The 21,234-nt window shown below is 46.6% G+C and overlaps 1 protein-coding gene across 3 annotated transcripts in view; it reads left to right on the top strand.

Moving 5' to 3' along the window:
* Positions 1–10,127, top strand: part of TG (thyroglobulin) — a 272,807-nt gene extending 262,680 nt beyond the window's left edge. For all 3 annotated transcript variants that reach the window (XM_032253934.1, XM_032253944.1, XM_032253951.1), the window contains 3 exons: positions 6,968–7,102; positions 8,731–8,921; positions 9,916–10,127. In XM_032253934.1, the coding sequence (XP_032109825.1) occupies positions 6,968–7,102; positions 8,731–8,921; positions 9,916–10,022 (433 nt within the window). In that variant the 3' untranslated portion in view covers positions 10,023–10,127. The remainder of the gene's footprint in view (positions 1–6,967; positions 7,103–8,730; positions 8,922–9,915) is intronic.
* The last annotated feature ends 11,107 nt before the right edge of the window (positions 10,128–21,234 follow it).

A 21,234-nucleotide genomic window follows, 5' to 3' on the forward strand; every position in this document is an offset into this window, starting at 1 on the left:
AAATAATTCTATCACTTGATAGATACCTACCTATCATACAACTCACAACATTTTATTTTTGAAAAGCAGTGGTTTATCTCACTTTCCTGTTAGAATGCGAGCTCCTCAGCAGAATGGCCACCTTTTGAGCCTCGGCGTCTACCCAGAGGACAGCGCACAGTAGGCATTCAGCAACTGTGGGCGGAGGAGGGTCTTAGTCCCGATACTGCTTTTCTAATTTGCCGCAGTCCTCACTGGACAGTATTTAAATCCGAAAACTGAAACACAGAGCGTGTGTGCGCGTGTGCATGCACACACGCGCACACACACACACACACACACATACAGTCATCCGCAGAGCTCCGTGGCCGGTCAGTTCTTTGCACAGTCTGGTTAAATGTAACTTTATCAACATCACAACCTTAACTCTTCCTGGGATGGCAACTTATAGTTTTTAAAGGAATTTACACCTACTCGATCTATGAGCATCCACTGATACCAGATGGGTGGCTGAACGGGGATAATCAGACCCATTTCACTGACAGGAAAATCAAGCTTCAGAGACTTAGCGGTGGAAGTAGGACTCGAACCCAGCTTGCCCAGCTTGGGCACATAACATTCCCAGGCCCCAAGTCTGCCCCTCCCTGAGGGAAGGAGAAGATTCAGCTGTGGCCTGGACATAGGATGAGCAGCTGTCAGGTGAGGGGCAAGTTCCACTGCAGTGTGATGACCAAAAACAGCAGATGACGAGTGAAAGCTAAATGCAGCCAGCCTGATCGTACATTGACACAGCCGCCACAGGTTTGGGCCTCTGATTTTTCAGTGATCAGAACAGCACAGAGCAAAGAAGCCACATCAGCACACATGAACTGCCTGCCCCCAGTCTGCGAGCACCGGGGCACTCAGTTGAGTCTCTCCCTTTACCTTGTCAGACCCTGGCGTGTTCTTCCGGGTCCCCTTCTGCAGCTGCATCCAAATCCCCTTTTCTTCCTCCAGAGGATCCTGGAACCCCCAGCCAGTCCCCGGATTCACTAAGGGCTTAGTCCGCTAATCCCAGATCTCCTCTTCAGAGGCTCCACTGTGTGTGCCTCCTCCAGATGTCCCTTAAACTGCTCAAAATAACTCCTGCATCCTGATAGAGATCAGCTCTGCTAAGGAAAAAGCAAAGCAGAAATCCTCATACACAACAGGCTCTCAAATTAAACAGATGGGATGGGCTGGAATGCCAGGCCTTTCCCCCAAAGCAGTGTTCTGTGGCATTTCCAACGTCACAGACAGTGGTGGCCTTGAGCTGGCTCATGTAAGTTCACGAAAGCGGGCAGTACACATTGCTTCCCAGTGCCATGCTCAATGATATCACTTTGAAATTGGCTAAGGTGGCAGTATTTACACTGTAAAAACTGGCAAATACTACAAATAGGATTTCCTTTTCCCCAGAGAGCCGATGATTAAACTTTTTTCTCTTTTTGAGATAAGGTATCACTTTGTCACCCAGGCTGGAGTGCAGTGGTGCAATCATGGCTCCCTGCAGCCTCGACCTCTTGGGCTCGAGTGATTCCTCCTGCCTCAGCCTCCCAAGTAGCTGGGACTATAGGCACACGGCATCATGCCCAGCTAATTTTTGTATTTTTTGTAGCGATGAGGTCTTGCCATGTTGCTCAGGCTGGTCTTGAATTCCTGAGTTCAAGTGATCCACCTGCTTTGGCCTCCCAAAGTCCTGGGATTATACCCATGAGCCACCACGCCCAGCCGATTATTAAACATTTATCAGCACATGACTTTCTTGAGAATGTGATGGAGGATGTGAAATGTCCCTCAGGAAAGACGCACCTATACACTTCACAACATTTTACATGTAATTTTAGGGACCTTGTGGAACTCCAAAACCCTACAATGGGACCTCCCCAACTCCCTGCGAGTTACGAACCCCTACTCTTAAGCTTCCAGATGTCTCTCTTAGGTAATCAGAAAGGAAATAGGTATATGAGCCAGAAACTGGATCAGAGAGATGAAAAATATTTTGTTAGTAAATGTTTAGTGTCTGAGATAAGCATAATTGTGTCACCATTTTTCAGAGGAGGACACTGCAGCCCAGAGACATTAGACAGCTTGTTCAAGATTGCACAATCGTCAGTGACTGGGCTGGGGTTTCCACAGAGCACTCTGGCCTTGCAAGTTGATTTCTGTTCACTAGATCATTTGGAATGCAGCTTTCTCTGGAGGAAACAGTAGACCAGCCTGTTGTGGTAGCAGTTATGCCTCCCAAAATGTCCAAGTCCTACACACTGAAACCTGTGAATATGTTACCTTCCATGGCAAAGAAACTTAGCAGGTGTGACTAAGGTTCAAGACCTTGATATGGGAGGGTTGATTTAGTCACCTAAGCAGGGGAGTGCTCCAAAGAGATGGAGCATGAGAAGGACGTGGCCACTCTGAGGATGAAGGAAGGTTCTGATCGGCAGCCTCTAGTCGCTGGGAAAGGCCCTCAGTTTGTAGCCAGCAAGAAAACGGGGACCTGGGTCCTCTGTCTCAAGAAACTGAATTCTGCCACAAACCTGAATGGTCAAGAGAAGAATTCTCCCCAGAGCTTTCGGAAGGAACGCAGCCCATGCACCTTTTGATTTTAGTCCACTAACAGCCATCCTAGATTTCTGAACTCCAGACACTATCAGAGAGTCATTTATGTTGTTTTAAGCCACTGAGTTTGTGGTCATTTCTTAGGGGAGCAATGGAGAACTAACACAGCCAGTTTTCCAGAAGGGCCTCCTGAGAAGCAGGTGTTTCACCTTCCATCGCATTGTGAGGAGGAGGACTAAGCCCCAGCGGGGAGAAAGCTAGCCAGACATTACTGGAGGAAGAAAGAGGAAGGGGCCCTGTTAACCCTGGGCCTCCTGGCTACTCTGTGGCCACCGCAGAGGGAGTATGGTGATTGAGAAATGACAGCCTCAACAAGAGGGCAATGAGGCCGTGAGAAACCTGTGCAAGACACAAGGGGACCGCAGACCACAGATCTGCAGACCGAGGCTTCAGTCCCGGCGTCACCACTAAACAGTTACGGGGCCTCGGTAAGAAAATGGCCTCTTTGAGCCCAAGTTTCCTCCAGGGTTGAAAGGAGTAATACCTATTCACACGGTGGATGCGACGGCAAGGGTGAAAAACATTTGAAAACTACCAACTTTGAGTTTATGTGAGAGATTATTTTTATTGTCAATGTAATGACAACTTCTCTTTGCCTGGTATTTTTTGTTTTGTGATCCTTTTCCTAACAACTTACATCACGAACACTTTTAAGGGGTCCTCAGTCCCCGGTGCATAGGTAGACTCCACAGAGCCGGGGATTCGGGGCCTGGGAGATGTGGGTTTGAGCTCTGGCTCTCCTGTATCTCGGGCCTGTCCCTTTCTCTGTCTGAGCCTTCAGCTATCACCTGGAAAGTATGTGAATGGTAACATTCACTTCTCCGGCAGCCCTTGATTGTTGGTAATCACAGCTGCCAAAGATCTACCACAGTGCCTGGCACAGCACAGGTGCCCTGGAATTGGGGGCTATGAGCAGATGCTGGGTGGAGCTGGCTGCAAAACAGGCCACCCTGGCCACCACGGAATCTGAGGCTCTTTCCTGAGCTTCTCACAGTTACTTCTGACATTGCACAAGGGACTTAGCTCTTTGGGTCCCAGGAGCCTACAAATCTCGACACTCACTACTTCCTGCCCCCCTCTCAATCAATAGGAAAGTTTCTTCCTTCTATAAGAAGGCCCTGGATACTTGAGAAAATTGTAAAGAGATGCCGCACTTGGTGACTGTTGTTCTCCTCTTCCTAGTCATGCTGTATGTCCTACATGGCTGCATACTCCTTCTATGATGACTTCCAGTGCGGTGGCCCAATACTGACAAATAACCTAATCATAATAATAGCAGACATTTGTAAAAACACTTCTTTTGGCTGGGCGCAGTGGTTCACGCCTGTAATCCCAGCACTTTGGGAGGCCAAGGCGGGTGGATCAAGAGGTCAAGAGATTGAGACCATCCTGGCCAACATGGTGAAACGCCGTCTCTACTAAAAATACAAAAATTAGCTAGGCATGGTGGAGCATGCCTGTAGTCCTAACTACTTGGGAGGCTGAGGCAGGAGAATAGTTTGAACCCAGGAGGCAGAGGTTGTAGTGAGCCAAGATTGTGTCACTGTACTCCAGCCTGGGTGACAGAGGAAGACTCTGTCTCAAAAAAGAAAAAAGAAAGAAAGAAAAGGAAAAAAAACACTTCTTTTAGATAGGGCTTCAACGTGCAATAGCTTATTCTATCGATATTTTATGAAGAGGAAGCAGATGTATGGAAAAGTCAAAGGATGCGTACAAAGTTACAGAAGCTGTAAGTTTCAGAGCTGAATCTCATCTGAGTGATGAGTTTATGTTTGTTTTTCTATACCCTGCTGCCAGTCACATGTATGCCTGGTAACCAATCTTCTGGCCAGAGTAGGAATACTGGCTCTCAAATCCTGAGGCCTCAGAGTTAGGGAAGGACCCCTGAACCTCTGCTGTCACCACAGCCCCCAGCTTGAGAAGAATGGGGGCAACAAGAAGGTGCCTTCTTCATCTGAAGTGTTCCCCTTCAAAGCCCTGAGCTAGAGGGTCCCTTTTCCCAGTCTCTTGGATAATCGCAAGGAGTCTCTCTGAGTCTTAGCCAGAGTTAGACTGTCTATCCACAAATCATTGCACTTCATAGAATTGCACCTCCACACAAATTGCCTTTATCTGGGAGCCACTGCAGTCTAGTCATTTCCCAGAACATCTGTCTGCTGGCTACCTCTGCCCATTATACCAGCAGGGATGAGAACTGCTGGGTCAGAGATGCTTCCAGGAACATAAAGACAGTTGATTGCATCAAGAGGTGAACCAATGAAGTGAGAAAGAACTGGACCACATTTTATTTCCCTTTTAAATAGCTACTCCAACGCCATCTTATTTTGATCTTCACAGCAGCACTATGAGGTAGGGAGTTGATATGGCTTGGCTCTGTGTCCCCACTCAAATCTCATCTCAAAATGTAATCCGCAGAGTTACAATTACAGGGAGGGAGTCAGTGGGAGGTGATTGGGTCATGAGAACAGTTTTCTCCATGATGTTCCAGTGATACTGAGTGAGTTCTCATGAGATCTGATGGTTTTAGAAGTGGTGATTTCCCTGCTCTCTTCTTTCTCCTGCTGCTTTGTGAAGAAGGTGCTTGCTTCCCCTTCACCTTCTGCCATGATTGTAAGTTTCCTGAGGCCTCCCCAGCCATGTGTTATTATGAGTCAATTAAACCTCTTTCCTTTATAAATTACCCAGTCTCGGGTATGTCTTTATAGCAGTGTGAAAACAGACTGATACAGGAGTTACATACCCATTTCACAGATGAGAAAGTAGGAAATCAAGGAGGCCAAGTAATTTGTCAGATGTCACTCAGCTTGAAGGTGGAGGAGCCAGGACCCAGGCATGGGAGCGCCCCTAGGCCCTAATGCTTTTTGTTAGCATCATGTGTTCTGGAAACTTCAGCTTTGATCTGACTCTGCTGTTCACTTACTCTGTGTCTCTGGGCAAGTCAGGAAACTGTAAGAGACCTAATTTTCCTGGTCTGTAAAATTAGAGGCTGGCTTTTGTAATAAGATGGGGCCAATGACAAAGTTAGTGGGCATGGTCTCCACACAAGACCACTCTGATACCAGCTGAAAATGCAGGGATTTCCCAAACCACTCTCAGGCTGGATAATTCACTGGAAGGACTCAGAATTCACTAAGAGCTATGACACTCACCACAATGATTTATTACAGGGAAAGGACACTGATTAAGATCGGCCAATGGAAGAGAGGCACAGAGTCCAGGAGAGTTCCAAGTATGAAGCTCCATTGTCCCCTCCCTGTGGAGTTGGGATGCATTACTCTCTGCACTGAGGCTCACCCAGCATTGGTACTCAAAGCTTTACTGGAGTTCCATTACATAGGCATGATTGATTGACTGATCAATTACCATGAGATTACTCTCAGTTTACAGGTTGTCTGATACCATGTGACCCAAAGCTCCCACACTAAATCACATGGTTGTTCTTTTTGGCATGGCCAGTCCCCACCTAAGACTGTCGGGTAGGTCCATGTCCACCCTACCATCCAGTGTGGCCAGCCTCTGCCCTACTCCTAGCAAGTATGACTCACCTTCCAGAAGCCAAGGGCAAAGTCCAGACCTCTCTTTGGGCAAAGACAAATTCTTTGCTATGCAGTGGTGAAATCCTTTCTGGCTCTTCACTCTAGCACACTCCCCAGTTCACAATGCTCCCTCCATGGCCCTTGGACCAGGCTTCTCAGCACCAGCTCCAGCTCACGCCATTCACACCACTGGACTGACTTCTGAGTCATCATTCTCACCTGGCTTCTGCTTCCTAGATATTCAGTCCAGACTAGCATGTATTTATTGAACAACTCCTATTTGCCAGCCACTGTGCTGTGATGGGCTCCATGGATAAATGTCATCCTTGAAGAGTTGTGAGAGTGTGGATTGTATATGCACAAGAGCTAGTGCAGAGAATGGTCTCAAATACAAGCTACTTTCATGATTGCTTTTTCAGTGACTGGATGAACACCAGTATCCAGTGATACCATAAGTATCATGGTTAGAATATGATCAAAAACTCATTGTGTTGGGAAGTTTCTCACAGGCCTTTATTTCTAGAGAGTGAAGTGTTAGGCATTGGTCTCACTTCAGCCAACAGACATGCCACCGATGTGTCCCCAAGGGGCCACTGAACTAAATTTAGGCCAAGCCAAATCTTCACTAAACTGAGCACTGAACAGGACCCTTAAACATGATGTAAAGGAGGGAAGGCCTCGGTTTTGAAAGAAGGTTGGTTTTTGGTTTGTATGCTTTTTGTTTTGGAAGAAATATTGGTTTTTGGTTTGTTTCCGTTTTTGAGTAGTTGGCTTCTTCTTGACCTTTTGCTGCTGCTTCTCCTCTGTTTTCTCAGCCTAGAGTTGCTGGCAGATGTTCAGTTTGCCTTTGGGCTTCCCTTCTACCCAGCCTACGAGGGGCAGTTTTCTCTGGAGGAGAAGAGCCTGTCACTGAAAATCATGCAGTACTTTTCCCACTTCATCAGATCAGGGTAAGTGGGCCTTGTCCAGAATGCTGTTACTGTGCTCTTCCTCCCCTTCCTTCAAGCAGAGTGCAAAGGCCCAGTTTACATCGATGGACTCACCCTTTCCTCCCTAGACATTACAGTCACCAGCCACTGGGCTCCCTGTCTCGGTCACCCTCTCCTAGCCAAAACTGCTTTTGCATACATTAATCTTCATGAAGAAAAGCTCTGATTATATCAGCTGGATTCCATGACTCTAGGTCAGGGTTTCTCAACCTTAGTGCTGTTGACATTGGGAGCTGGATAAGTCCTGGCTGTGTCCTGTGCGCTGTAGGATGTTTCACAGCATCCCTGGCCACTAGATGCCCACCAGATGCCAGTGGTGCTCATCTCGGCCCAGTTTTGAGAACCAAACATGTCAGATGTCCTCTGGAGGGCAAACCACTTGGAGGAGAGCCACTCTCTCTCCATAGAGGGGAATCCCAGTGCCATGGGTTTTCAGCTCAAGTTGAAATGCTCAGGGCCCTCCTTTATTCACCTCGAGGCTCTTCCTCTTCCCTGTCTGCCTCTACTCCAGTCCAGTTAGGCATACTCCCCGTCCCCACCTACATAATTGGTTCCTGCGCTTTCCTTTTCCTGTTACCGTCATCAGATAACAGGCTTTTCCACTCTACCCCTCCCCGGTTCACAATGCTCACTCCATGGCCCGTAAACCAGGCTCCTCAGCACCAGCCCCAGCTCGGGCCATTCACACCACTGGACTAGCTTCCAAGTCATTATTCCCACCTGGCTGCTGGCTAATGTGCATGGATTACCTAGACTGTGCTAGGTTCCCTGGAAAGGTAAAAAGATGCAGAAGTCGTGGCCCAGTTCCCAGCTACTAATAGTCTGAAAACATAAAAATGAACCATAATTCAAAGCAGGAGAAAATAAAGCTTTATGCAGTTTGTTGTGGGAGGTGAGCAGAAGAATACATTTCTTCTAATTAGGGTTTTAGAAAATATTTCACTGAGGATGTCACATGTAAGCTGGGCCTTGGGGGATGAGTAGAATATTCAGACAAGCAAAGGGGAGGAAGGCACTTCCAGGAGAGGAGGTCCACGCAAATGCAGCGGTCATGAGAGGACACGCCTTGTCTGGGAAGCGCCAGGTGGTTGCAGGGCTGGCATTTGGGCTACACGCAGGACATGCTGGAAGATGGGCCTGGGCAGCAAGTTTGGGAAGGAGCCGGTATCTGAACAGGCGCCATGTCCCCTTTATAGGGCAGCTGGCCTGCAGATTCACCCTCCTGCCCAGGCCTTGACAAACAAGGACATTTCAAAGGCTAGTTCTGGTGTCTAGATCTGAGGATATCAGGAAAGAGAAGAGCACAGTGATCTCCTGAACATTCACAAAAACAGAAGGGCAGCACGAGGCCCTGGGTGATGCTACCAGGTCATGACCTCAACACCTTTCCTCTCCCAGAAGTGGCCTAGCTTTGCGGTGCTGTAGTCAAGATCACAACCCCAGAAGCCAGATCCGGTTCACATGCAGCCCTGACACTTACAGATACCTGAATTGTCCCTCAGATATCAAGGGCAAGTGGGAAGTGATTCAAGTGATGAAAGGAAAGACAAGTTTCCCTCATGGGGATTTCTTTCTTCTCGTTTTCCCAGAAATCCCAACTACCCTTATGAGTTCTCACGGAAAGTGCCTGAATTTGCAACCCCCTGGCCTGACTTTGTACCCAGCGCTGGCGGAGAGAACTACAAGGAGTTCAGTGCACTGCTCCCCAATCGACAGGGCCTGAAGAAAGCCGATTGCTCCTTCTGGTCCAAGTACATCTCGTCTCTGAAAGCATCTGCAGGTAGCAAAGCCTGGGATAGACAGGGACCAAGGGGAGGGGGCTGGGTCTTGATCTCAGCATCTGCTGTGCTCCCTGCACAAGACCTGTGCTGTGTGCACTGGAGCCAGGGGTCACCAGTGCCAATGGCACAGTCCCTTCCCATGAGGTGTTCATGGTCTGGGAAGCTCTGCATTGCCAAGGGCTGGAAGGAGAAGCAAGAGAGGCACAGGAAGAGGGCAGTGGGGTGACTAGGAGCGAAGGTCTTTGGGGGTTAGAGTGATGAACCAGCATCAAGGCTTCCAGCCTAGAACACTGGTACAGGAAGAGAAGGGAGTGTTTGGAACCTCACCCTCACAGCCCTTGAAGGGCTAGGTGGAAAATCTTGGAGAGGCAATCCTAGCCAGGGGAAAAGTGGACATTTCTACCTCTTCCTGTTGCAGAGATGTTAAGGAGAGAAAATAAATCACAATGAAGGCACTGGGAATAGAGAGTAAAGACAGTGCTCTTGGGAAGCTTTAGAATAACGGGCGTGAGTGACGCAACCCAGGGATGCCCTTCCGCTTTCCGGAGGCCATGATGGAAACTGTGCCTGGGCGAGTGGGAGCCCGGAGGAAGGAGGACTCACTCCTGGAGGCTCTGGGAAGGGTCCCCAGGAGAGGTGATGCCTGGGATGTGGATTTTAGAATGCCAGGAGTTTTTCAGGTGCAGAGAAATGGGAGTGGGCCATTAAACAGGGACGTGATCTTGTCCAGCACATAGTTTAGATTTTCAACTGTATTTTTAGTTTTCAAGGCCAAGTGGCTGTCTGCTGACAGTGAACCCAAGTACCATCATACCCTTAGCATGTCCCTATAGCCAGGGGATGATTCTGACACCTCAGTGGATATGCCTGTCTAAAGGGCATTAACAGGAAATGCTCACTGGAGGCTGGGGTCTCTTTGGGCCAAAAGGAAGGGACCAGAGAGGAGAAGTCCTAATCTGGTTTGGACCAACCCTCCTTGCCCACCTGTTTCAGATGGAGCCAAGGGTGGGCAGTTGGCAGAGAGTGAAGAGGAGGAGTTGACGGCTGGATCTGGGCTAAGAGAAGACCTCCTAAGTCTCCAGGAACCCTACAGCAAGTGACCAGCCCCTGAGTGCCCCCAAAACCCCACCCACGGCTGCCAGCTATGAGCATGTTTTTCTCTAAAATAGCCACTTACTTTCAATAAAGTATCTGCATGCAGTGAAGCATTGCTGACTCTAATTTGTGAATCCAAGGCAATTCTTGGGTAACACCAACTGCATCTTAATCCTCTTTCCAAGGTTTGAAACCCAGGCTGCTCTTTCCATTCAACAAATGTTTGTGAGCATCTGTTATGCACCAGGCCCTGTGCTGCGTGCTGGGAAACGAGGACTTTGGTAGCCTAGAAGGAGAGAATGCTGGGTAAAAAGTGGCACAAAAAATTGGATCCATCAAGAGCAGGCCCCAGGTGGCACAGTCCCACCTGAGTGGTGGAAAAGACTCACTCACAAAGGTTCCTGAGTGGAGGTAAAAGACTGACTGGAACGGGTGCAATGGTCCAGCGAGAAGCAATGCACTCTGAAGCAAGACCGTGAGGATGGAGATGGGGCAAGAAACAGTCACAGGCCCCGGAGGAAGCAGAATTGATGGAACTTGATTAAATGTGAGAGGGAGTTGGCGCAAGGAGATAGAATTACCCCAAATTGGATTCCCAGATAAGCGATGTTCGCCCTCCTGAGGGACACACGTGGAAGGCAAATCTTCCAGTTAACACTTCATCTCTCCACCCTCTTCACACACACATGGACACACACTTCACACAAAGTAAAAGCAAGTGGAGCTGGTTAACAGTCTTGTTCATTTAGATGGCATGCCATAAAACGCATTTGCACCCGTCATCTTATTTGAGTTCAGAACAAATTGAAGATGATTTGTAGGTTGGGATTATTGTCCTAGCTTGCAAATGTGGAAGGAGAGGCTCAGAAAGACTTACACTATACCTATATTCACACAGTGAAGACGAGAAAGATCAGAGTCCGACTCAGATTTCCCCATTTATCTGTTTCCATGCACTGTATGGACTATAAATTACAGGCTTGGGCCGTGTTATGTGTCCTACAAAACCTACTGATAGCACTGAAAGTCCTGAGTAGCCTCCAACCTGCATTTTAGGCCCTGTTAGGATGGTTCAGTGAATGCACCTAAGTACTGAACTAAAAGGCCTTAACTAAAGGAAACTCAATAGATAGATGGTCCCCAGGGTTGGTCGATTGGTCAGTGTCTCAATGATATCATCAAGGACCCAGAGTCCTTACAATCATCCTCTTTGCCATCTTCAGCACCTGAATGGTGTTTCAATTCACTGACACATTATAGCTGCCATAGCTCCAGACATCACACACAACCCCCAACAGCATCTCATGCTGGAGACAAATGAGGAAGGAGCTAAATGGCTTTTCCCCCAAGGGCTTCTTCCTTTTTTCAGAGGAAACTTTTTCTCCCAGAAGTTCTCAGCAGAATTCCCCTTATATCTTTTTGACTAAAACTAAGTCATGTGCTCCCTTTTTTTCTTTTTTTGAGATGGAGCTTCACTCTTACCACCCATGCCACAGTGCAATGGCACGATGTCCGTTCACCACCACCTCTGCCTCCCGAGTTCAAGGATTCTCCTGCTTCAGCCTCCCAAGTAGCTGGAATTACAAGCAGGCACCACCATGCTTGACTAATTTTTTTTTGTGTGTATTTTTAGTAGAAACAGAGTTTCACTATGTGAGTCAAGCTGGTCTCAAACTCCTGGCCCAAAGTGCTGGGATTACAGGCGTGAGCCACCATGCCTGGCCATATGCTTCCTTTTAAACCATCACTGGCAATGAGGGATGAAAAGGCCTCTGTGATCCAATTATACCAGGCATGACTTATCCTCCAGGATAGGACATATTGCTGTCCCAACAAAGCTGGGGTGCAGTTATCAGCAATGAATGAGGAGACAGTTATTGGGTAGACAATGGATGCTCACAAGACTATGGGAGTTGGGACCATTCCCCCATGCTTAGGGCTGTCCTGGCATGGCCCAGGGTTGGAGTTGGCCTCAAACACCTTTTACCCCTTTAGTGCAGTGTGCATTGAAAATCACGTGCTATGTTTGGAAGTGTTCTCAAGTTCCTGGCATCAGAGGTCATGGCCCTGGTCCTTCCTCGATACCCTTAACCCAAAGTGAGGCTTCAGGATCTGAGTGCTCAGATGGAGGCAGAAGACATGGCTCCAGGAGGCAGTGCCCTGCATTCTCACTGTGTTTGGCTCTCCTGCAGTATCCAGATGGGGGTGGGGGATGGTGGTGGATGAGACCTCTATTAGTTGTCTGGGGCTACTGTTAAAAGTTTCACAAATGGGGTGGCTTGAAACAACAGAAATATATTCTTTCGTAGTTATGGACACCAGAGGCCCTGGACTGAGGTGTTACCATGGCCATTCCCCTCCAAGACTCTGAAGGGAGATCCAGCCCAGACCTCTCTCCTACCTTCCAGTGGCTGCTGGTGACCAGTGGTGTTTCTTAGCTCCTGACTGCCTTCTGATCCCTTCCTCTGTCCTTACTGGCCTTCTCTGTGCATCAAACTTCCCTCTCCTTTCTCTTAGAAGGACACCAGTCATTGGATTTGGGCCATCTTATCTCAAGGTCCCTAATTTAATTATATGTGCAAAGACCTTAATTCTAGATAAGTTCACATCCACAGAGTTAGGACTTAGATGTGTCTTTTGGACAGGTCACAATTTAACCCACTCTGGGACCCAGGGCTTGGGGACTGGACAGCATGTCAGGGAGGGGTGGGGAGCTAAGCTGATGCAGTGCTGTGGGAAAGCCCTCAGATCAGACCAGCTAAGGAGAGGAAGAGGAAGGGTATCTGGAAGGCCTTTCTGGCATAGCCCTCTCTATAGCCTGGCCCTATAATTAATAGAATTAATAATAATTATTATTATTTTATTATATTAATATATTTTATATTTATAATATAATATATTATATTAATAATACTTATATTAATATTATTATATTAATAATAATAATTAATAATTCTATTAATAACAATTAATAGAATTATTATTCTATTAATAATAATAGAAATAAAATAACAGCGATGCCATTTACCAAGGTCTCATGCCCTATGTGAGGCTCTGTCTTCTGAACACTGTCTCACTTTTCTTTCCCAAAGGAAAGTTTGTTCTTTTGTTGCCAACGGGAATTCAGTGCTTGATATTCTACCTCTGAAGCTCTGTTCCTTTGTTGTTTTTTTTTTCCCATTTATTTTATTGCATTTTAGGTTTTGGGGTACATGTGAAGAACATGCAAGATTGTTGCATAGGTACACACATGGCAGTGTGATTTGCCGCCTTCCTCCCCATCACCTACATCTGGCATTTCTCCCCTTGCTATCTCTCCCCAGCTCCCCACCCCCCACCATCCCTCCCCTATTTCCCCCCAACTGACCCCAGTGTGTAGTGCTCCCCTCCCTGTGCCCATGTGTTCTCATTGTTCAACACCCGCCTGTGAGTGAGAACATGCGGTGTTTGATCTTCTGCTCTTCTGTCAGTTTGCTGAAAATGATGGTTTCCAGTTTCATCCATGTCCCTACAAAGGACACAAACTCATCGTTTTTGATGGCTGCATAATATTCCATGGTGTATGTGTGCCACATTTTCCCTATCCAGTCTATCGTCGATGGGCATTTGGGTTGGTTCCAGGTCTTTGCTATTGTAAACAGTGCTGCAATAAACATTCATGTGCACGTGTCCTTATAGTAGAACGATTTGTAATCCTTTGGATATATACCCAGTAATGGGATTGCTGGGTCAAATGGAATTTCTATTTCTAGGTCCTTGAGGAATTGCCACACTGTCTTCCACAATGGTTGAACTAATTTACACTCCCACCAACAGTGCAAAAGTGTTCCTATTTCTCCACATCCTCTCCAGCATCTGTTGTCTCCAGATTTTTTAATGATCGCCATTCTAACTGGCGTGAGATGGTATCTCAATGTCTGTTTTCAGTTAAAGTGAAAATTCCCTCCAGCAAAAGGGTACGAGGTTTCTCCTCCACCAGCCCCTTATTGGCACTTTGAAGTGAGATAGACTGGGCTGTAGTACCATGTTTTTCCAGCTGTTTGGGTGAATTGAAGTAATTCCTTGGCCCGGTGTTTTCCATCCTTGACCATTCATTGAAATAACCTGGAAACTTTCACAAACTCCCCCACCATATCCCAGACCAATTAGATCAGAATCCCTGGAGGACGGGGCCAGGCATTAAGAGATTGCTATGCACGTCAGGAGTGGACACCACTCCTGATCTCTCTGATCTGCCGTTTCGCCACCTGTAGAATAGATTCAATTACATTTACTGGGTGAGCAATATTTAGCAAGGTGCAAGCTGGAAGCAATGTAATCTTTTCCACCCTTCTCCATTTGTGGTAGACAGGATAATAACTAGGACTACATGGCAAGAGGAAATTAACGTAGCAGATGGAGTTGAGGTTGCTAATCAACTGACTTTAAAATATCTGGGATTACACAGGTGGCGCTGATGTAATTACAGGGTCCTTAAAAGTAGAAGAGGGAGGCAGAAGAGGGGACCAGAGAGACGGCAGCGTGAGAAGCATCTGGTCTGCTGCTGCTGGCTTTGTAATAGAGAAGGGAGACCCTGAAGTTAGGAATATAGGTGTCCTCTAAAAGGCGGAAAAGGAAGAGAAAATGATTCGCCCTTACAGCCTCCAGAAAGGAATGCACCCTATTGACACCTTAATGTTCACCCATTTGAGATTCATATTGGATTTGTGACCAACAGAACGGTAAGACAGCATATTTGTGTTGTTTTCAGCCCATAAATTTGTGAAAATGTGTTGTAGCAGCCATAGAAAACTATGCATCATTATACCTCTACAGATGTATACTTTATCCTGCCCTTGGACCAGACCTCAGATACCTAGCTCATGGTTTTTCTGATAATGAAAAGTCCACTATGGTATAATACCGGCACCCCCAAATTCACCAGCATTGGCCCTGAAAACAAATTGTTCACATTCCTTCACATGGAGTTTAGTGACAGGTTACTGTTGGTGAACTGATTTTTGACCGCCCCTTTGCAAGTCCTGCACGTATGGTCTAGCACCACCGGATGACACCTGCTATTTTGTTCTCAGCCTTCGAAAACACCTCATTTTAACATCCTGTTATAATAATAACAATAATGCCTACTCTGCAGATTCACCCTGGTGTTGAAAGGTGTGAATGTATGGGAACAGAAAACAGCAAAGTGCTGTTCACAAAGCTCTTGAAGTTAACCATGGATTTGAAGCACCTGCTATGTGCCAATCCACGAGAATGATAAAGATGGGAAATAGGAGGGACCTAGAGGGCAGGCGATCACAGTCCTTTCCTGGAATGACCTTCAGAAACCTCTGGTGAAAGAGACAGTCTACAGTAGCTAAGGTGTGTGAGCTGCAGAAGACCAGAGTTCCTATTAAGACAAGTAGAGGAAGGTAATGCTCCAGGCCCTACGGTCAGCCCTCTCAGAGCTGGCTTCAGAACTCTGGGCACTTGACTCCACTGTATCTCTCATGCTCTTTCTCATGTGTTGCAGAGATTCCTCTTGAAGTCATGTGGGATTGCATAACCCATTCCCAACTTCGATGGGCCAACATGAGCGTACATCAGGGCAACTGTAAAGATGTCATAATCTCTTTTCTGCATCTTTAAAGGACAGGAAGGTCACAGTACACCCACATCAAGCTTAGGGTCAACCAAAAGTCAGGAGGTGAATGAGGCATCACCTAGCATTGAGAACCAGAGTGATATTCACAATCTGAGGCAGGAATTAAGACAGGAAATGAAGACATGATCCAGAACCTCACTCATGGGACTGAGTCAGCTTCCTCCTCAGTTGGAAGCAACCAGGAAGTACAGAAAGATGAAGGAAGTTGTGAAGTAACCCTGGAAGATTCCCCAGCTTCCAAGCCCCTTTACAAAGGCAGCAGAAATGCCCAAAGCTCAGGGATTTTCCAGGTCCTCAGTGAAGCTGGGAAGACAGGACCCTCCAGGCCATCCAAAGCCATAGGCAATGGTTCCAAGACAGGGCTGAGAGCATAAAAATTACCTGAGTAGCTGATTAAAAATGCAGATTCCTATTCTCTAATTTTTTAGAATAAATAGATGTAATGTATAGCACTCAAGCCAACATTTCAAATAAATAATGATTCTACATTGGAATTGTCTCATGTGGTCCTTCTGTCTGCCATAAATCTATTTTCCAGAAGCAACTTCTAACAGTTTCCAGCTTAGTTCAGTCACCCCAGAGGTCTAGATAGTGTGAATTTGCCTCAATTTTTGATTTATTAGCTTTATCTAGACCTATTGATTTCCTTCTGAGAAAAATGAGGGTTTAGCTCACTTATACCACCCACCTCCTATACTTCCAACAGTACTTTTTTTATTCTTTCTTGAGATTTCTTTTTAATTCTGAAAAAACAAATTCTGTTATGTATTCCATACATTTTCTAATTATTTCCTGGCTTGCTAAACGATGAGCATATCTACATCTATCTTAATCCATTTTCTGCTGCCATAACAGAATACCACAGACTAGGTAATTAATAAAGAACAGAAGTTTATTTGGCTTGCAGTTCTGGAGGCTGGGAAGTCCAACAGCATGGCACTGACATCTGGCAGAGGGCAAAGGCGAGTGTGAGACACAGAGAGAAATGGGCCCAAACTTATCCTTTTATCAGGATTCCACTCTCAAGGTAATTAATCCATTCCCATGGCAACAGCATTAATCCATCCATGAGGGGTACTATGAAGGCTTGTTAACGGCTCCACCTCCCAATACCATTACATTGGCAATTAAATTTCAACACGAGTTTTGGAGAAGACATTCAAGCTATGGCACCATTCTTACACCCCCACCCCCACCTCTTCCCTCATTGACCTCACTCCGTAACACCCTTTCTCTTTACTGTCCACACTCTTAGAATTTCTTTGTCCTGCAGTCTCACATCAGCCTTCTGTGCTTTGTTCCATAGGTGAATTCCAACAGCTGAAGGCTAGTTAACCTTGCTTGCTGTATTAAGGCCATATATATATAATCGTTCTCCTAACCAACACCCATGGAGAACTGACTAGTGCCTGGGCTCTGCCAATGTTTTGTGTGTGTGTGTGTGTGTGTATATATATATATATATATATATATATAAATGTTGGGACCTGGAGAATCCCTGAGCTATGGGCATTTCTGCTGCCTTTGTAAAGGGGCTTGGAAGCTGGGGAGTCTTGCCGGGTTACTTCACAACTTCTCTTTGATGATATAACTATCTCTATATATAGATAAATAGATAGATGATAGATAGATAGATAGATAGATAGATAGGTAGATAGAGAGTTTACAGGCCAAACAATGTGTTTAAAGTCATAGTTTGTATTCTCCCCCTGGGCATTTAAGGAGGAACATTGCTTACCTCAAGATGAACGTGTAATATTATATAATATATGTAACATTATGATGCATCTTATTGTTCTGTCTAGCCTTCATAATTGTTTTTCTTTCCTCTTTCTCTCCCTCCTTTCCTTCCTTCCTTTTTTTTCTCAATTCCTTGAATTCTGTGCCTTTATCCTATCTTCAAGGAATTTGCATGTTTTATAGCATCCTATAAATGATCTTGCCAGGTTTGTGGTATCATTGCTTTAGGGCTTTTGATATAAAGGACGGAATATGGATTTTTGGAGCCCGACAGGCCTTTGAGTTCTGACTCAGCAACTCACCACCTGGATGATTCAGAACAAACCGCTTCGCCTATCTGGGCATTAGCTTCACCTGGAAAATGTAGATAATGAACTCCTCTCCTACACTATTGTGAGGTTCTTAGGAGGCAAGAGAATTAAATGCCCTGCATAATTAGAAATTGCTGAACAGTAATTAGAAGACATTTTCATGACCAGCATCTGCTTCTGTTGAGCTCATTCATCACTTTGGGCCAGGCCCCCTACTGGTGCTGAAGGCACAATGATTAAAGCTGCCTTTGCTGGGGAGCCTCAAGTCTAGAGGGAGACGCAAACGAGTAAACAGCCAACCACAATTCCATGGAATACGTATGATAAAAGGGATAAAATAAAGGGGAGGCTTCAGGAGCAGAAGAAGGGCACCCAAGTCATATCAGAAAATATTCTCCAGAGAGGAGACCCCAAGCTGAAGACCAAAGGACAAATAAAAATAAGCTTGGCATAGAGCATTCGAGCAAGTGGGGATGGTGTTCTAGGTACCAGTACTGAGACTAGGAGCGTTACGGCCTTAAAACATCTGGTGAGTTTCCAAGCCTTAGTGGCTGCTTCCGCAGCTTGCTGGGAAAGCTCCAGGTCCAACCTGAGTTCCATGCCTAATTGCCCAACTGCTCCCCATCCTCCCAGGGCTACTTTCCAGGACCCTGTCCATCCTTCCCTCCTTCAGTGATCCCAGGTTTCTGCCCAGAAAAAGACTTCAGTTTCTAAGGCAGTGCTTGCCCAGGGGTACTGTCAAAGCTCCTGCCCAGAACAAGACTGCAAGCTTTAAGGCATCGCCCTGCACTCCCCATCCAAATCATGCTTATGTGATTGACGCTCTGGCCTTTAAGAAAGTGAGTGATGGTCACAATGGGGACACAGACAGGGGAGCAGCCAACCAACATCCATGGGGAACTGACTGATCCCTGGGCTCTGCCAATGTTCTGCCCCCAACCTGGGGCCCTACCTCCTTTGAAAGGTGAAGCAGGGGCCAGAGTTTGTCCCAGGCCTTTGCTGGTTCTTTTCTAAGATAACCAACTTGTGGGATTTTTCCCATCCTCCTTGTCTCTTTCTCATTCAAGCTGAAGCTCGTGTCTCCCCTGCCATCTGAATGAACTCACAGCCCTTCCTCCCCTGTTCTAGCCCAGCTGTTGCCAAACATTCATGGAGTTAATTGTCTGCTAGGCCGTAGGAGGGTGTGATGGGGGTGGAGGGGCCCCGGTACACTCACTGAGGAGATGACATCTCCATGTGTCTGACTGAGGAGCTGGAGCCAGCCATGGAAGAGCTGGGGAAAGGGTATCTGGATAGAGTAAAAACAGGAAGCAAGGAAGGGTAAGCAAACACCAGTTTCTGTAGGCAAAAAGAAAACCTATGGATTTCACCTATTTTATTAGTGGGGAAGAGTCAGTGTGAACTCAGAAATCAGTCCAGGTGTCTGGCCCTATCTGGTCCTGGAGAAGGAAAACAGCATGAAAATGCCCAAGTTCTGGGTTCAGGCTCCTCCACTGCTTCCTCCTCAGGTGTCCTTCCTCACCATGGTTCCTGATGGTGGCCCTTGGCCAGGCTCTCCAGCCTTCCTGAGGCTTGGCTTGTTTAAGTGTAAAATGGGGAAAGAAAATTGCTATCTGTGCAGAGTAGTTGCAGAAATAAAACAGAATCATGGACTGGGCACGGTGGCTCACAGCTATAATTCCCGCACTTTGGGAGGCCAAGGCAGGTGGATCGCTTGAGCTCAGGAGTTTGAAACCAGCCTGGAAAATATGGCGAAACCCCATCTCTATCAAAAAATACAAAAATTAGCCGGGCATGGGGGTGCACATCTGTAGTCTCAGCTACTTGGGAAGCTGAGACAGGAGGATTGCTTGAACTCAAGAGGTAGGGATTGCAATGAGATGAGATAGGCTGCTGTACTCCAGCCTGAGTGACAGAGTGAGACTGTCTCAAAAACAAAAAAAGAATAGAATCATGGACTTGGAGGCATTGCTGGTCCCTCTGTGTGGCCTGGTGAGAAGAGCAGGAGTGAGCATTGGCAGAGGGCACACCTATGTTTGAAGCCAGCCTCTGCCCCTTTCCCGCTCTGTGTCCTAAAACAAGTTACTTAACATCTCTGAGCATGTCCTCCGTTAGTGACAAAATAGATCAATTTCCAATTCTCTGGGTTGTTGTAAGGAGTAAATAAATTAATGAACATAAAATGTACACAAAAGTATCTGTTACATTGCAACTACTCCAGAGGTGATTGTCATAATGAAGAAGAACATTCGAAACTGGAGGTGAATCTCATGATTCTGCACTTTTGATCCGGAGTTTTGCTGGCTTTTCACCATGGCCTTTCTGACTTTGTTCCACTGCGTATATGAAGCACTTAATTTGTTCCAAGCTCTTTATAAGACTTTACTCTGAGGCCTGAAGCCCACAGCTCATTGCCCTTTAAAGGAGAAGCTATAAATAGTACATTGGGTCATTAAAAAGAGGAAGGAGTGCACCTGGACAGTCAAGCACATGTAAATTGGGCCAGAGGAGACTTCAGGGCCCAGAACTTGCCTGTCGCCGAAGTCTCTCCTGTCTTCTGCAGAATAACTCTGCTCATCCAGGTGAGGGACCACAGGCCAGACAGCTGTTCCCTCCAGACATCTCCGGAAACCCCTATGAGTCCCTTGAAAGGTAACAAACTCAGACCAGGGTGAGTCACAGGCCTCCAGTTACATACAGACTCAGCCCTGGGGGAAGAAGGAAAATGAAGCCTGGTGGGGAGGAGCCGAGGCTTGGTCCTAGCAGGTGTGGTACTCCCTCTGTAGACTGGACTGGAGGTATCCTGATGGACAAAAATCTGGAGGGTCAGAGAGAAGAGGAAGGGTGAGCCCTGACTGTGCAACATAGAAACCGGGTGATGTTGGCCAAGTTCTCAACCCCCTTACCCCAGAGCCCCAGCCTTCTCATGTGTGTAATGAGATGCCCTTTGGACATTAGAAAGAGTGCAGAAAGTGCATGGCAGTCGGAGATGTTCAAGAGTCAGTTCCTCTTTCTCCTCTTCCTCCGATTTCTTAGTGGTCTTAGCATTTCCAGTTTGTATCCCAAACATTTAGAAAAGTTCTTGGCACACAATGAGTGCTCGATGGATCTTTCTGACAGAATGAAGAAGAGCTCAGATATCCCCAATTAAAGTCTCTGTCCATTCTCATAGTGGGACTGACTTCACTGTGGTGTATGGGAGACTGAATGATGCCCCACAAGGTGTTCATGCCCTAATGCCTGGGCCTATGAATGGGTTCTGTTAGTTACATGACAAAAGGCACTTCACAGATGTGATGAAGGTTTAGGACCCTTAACATAGATTTCTGAATCATCTAGTTGGGGCCCAGTCTAATCACATGATCCCTTAACAACAGAGAACTTTGTCTGGCCAAAGTCAGAGCAGTCAGGGAAAGAGGAAGGCAGAAGGGGATGGTAGAGAGATCCCAAGCCTGAGAAGGATTCTACACAGCATTGCTAGGTCTGAGACATAGGAGTGCATGTACAAGGACCAGACAGAGG

The sequence above is a fragment of the Sapajus apella genome, unplaced genomic scaffold, assembly GCF_009761245.1.
Source record: "Sapajus apella isolate SASKATOON/1434 unplaced genomic scaffold, GSC_monkey_1.0 scaffold3, whole genome shotgun sequence".
NCBI classification, from domain to species: domain Eukaryota; kingdom Metazoa; phylum Chordata; class Mammalia; order Primates; family Cebidae; genus Sapajus; species Sapajus apella.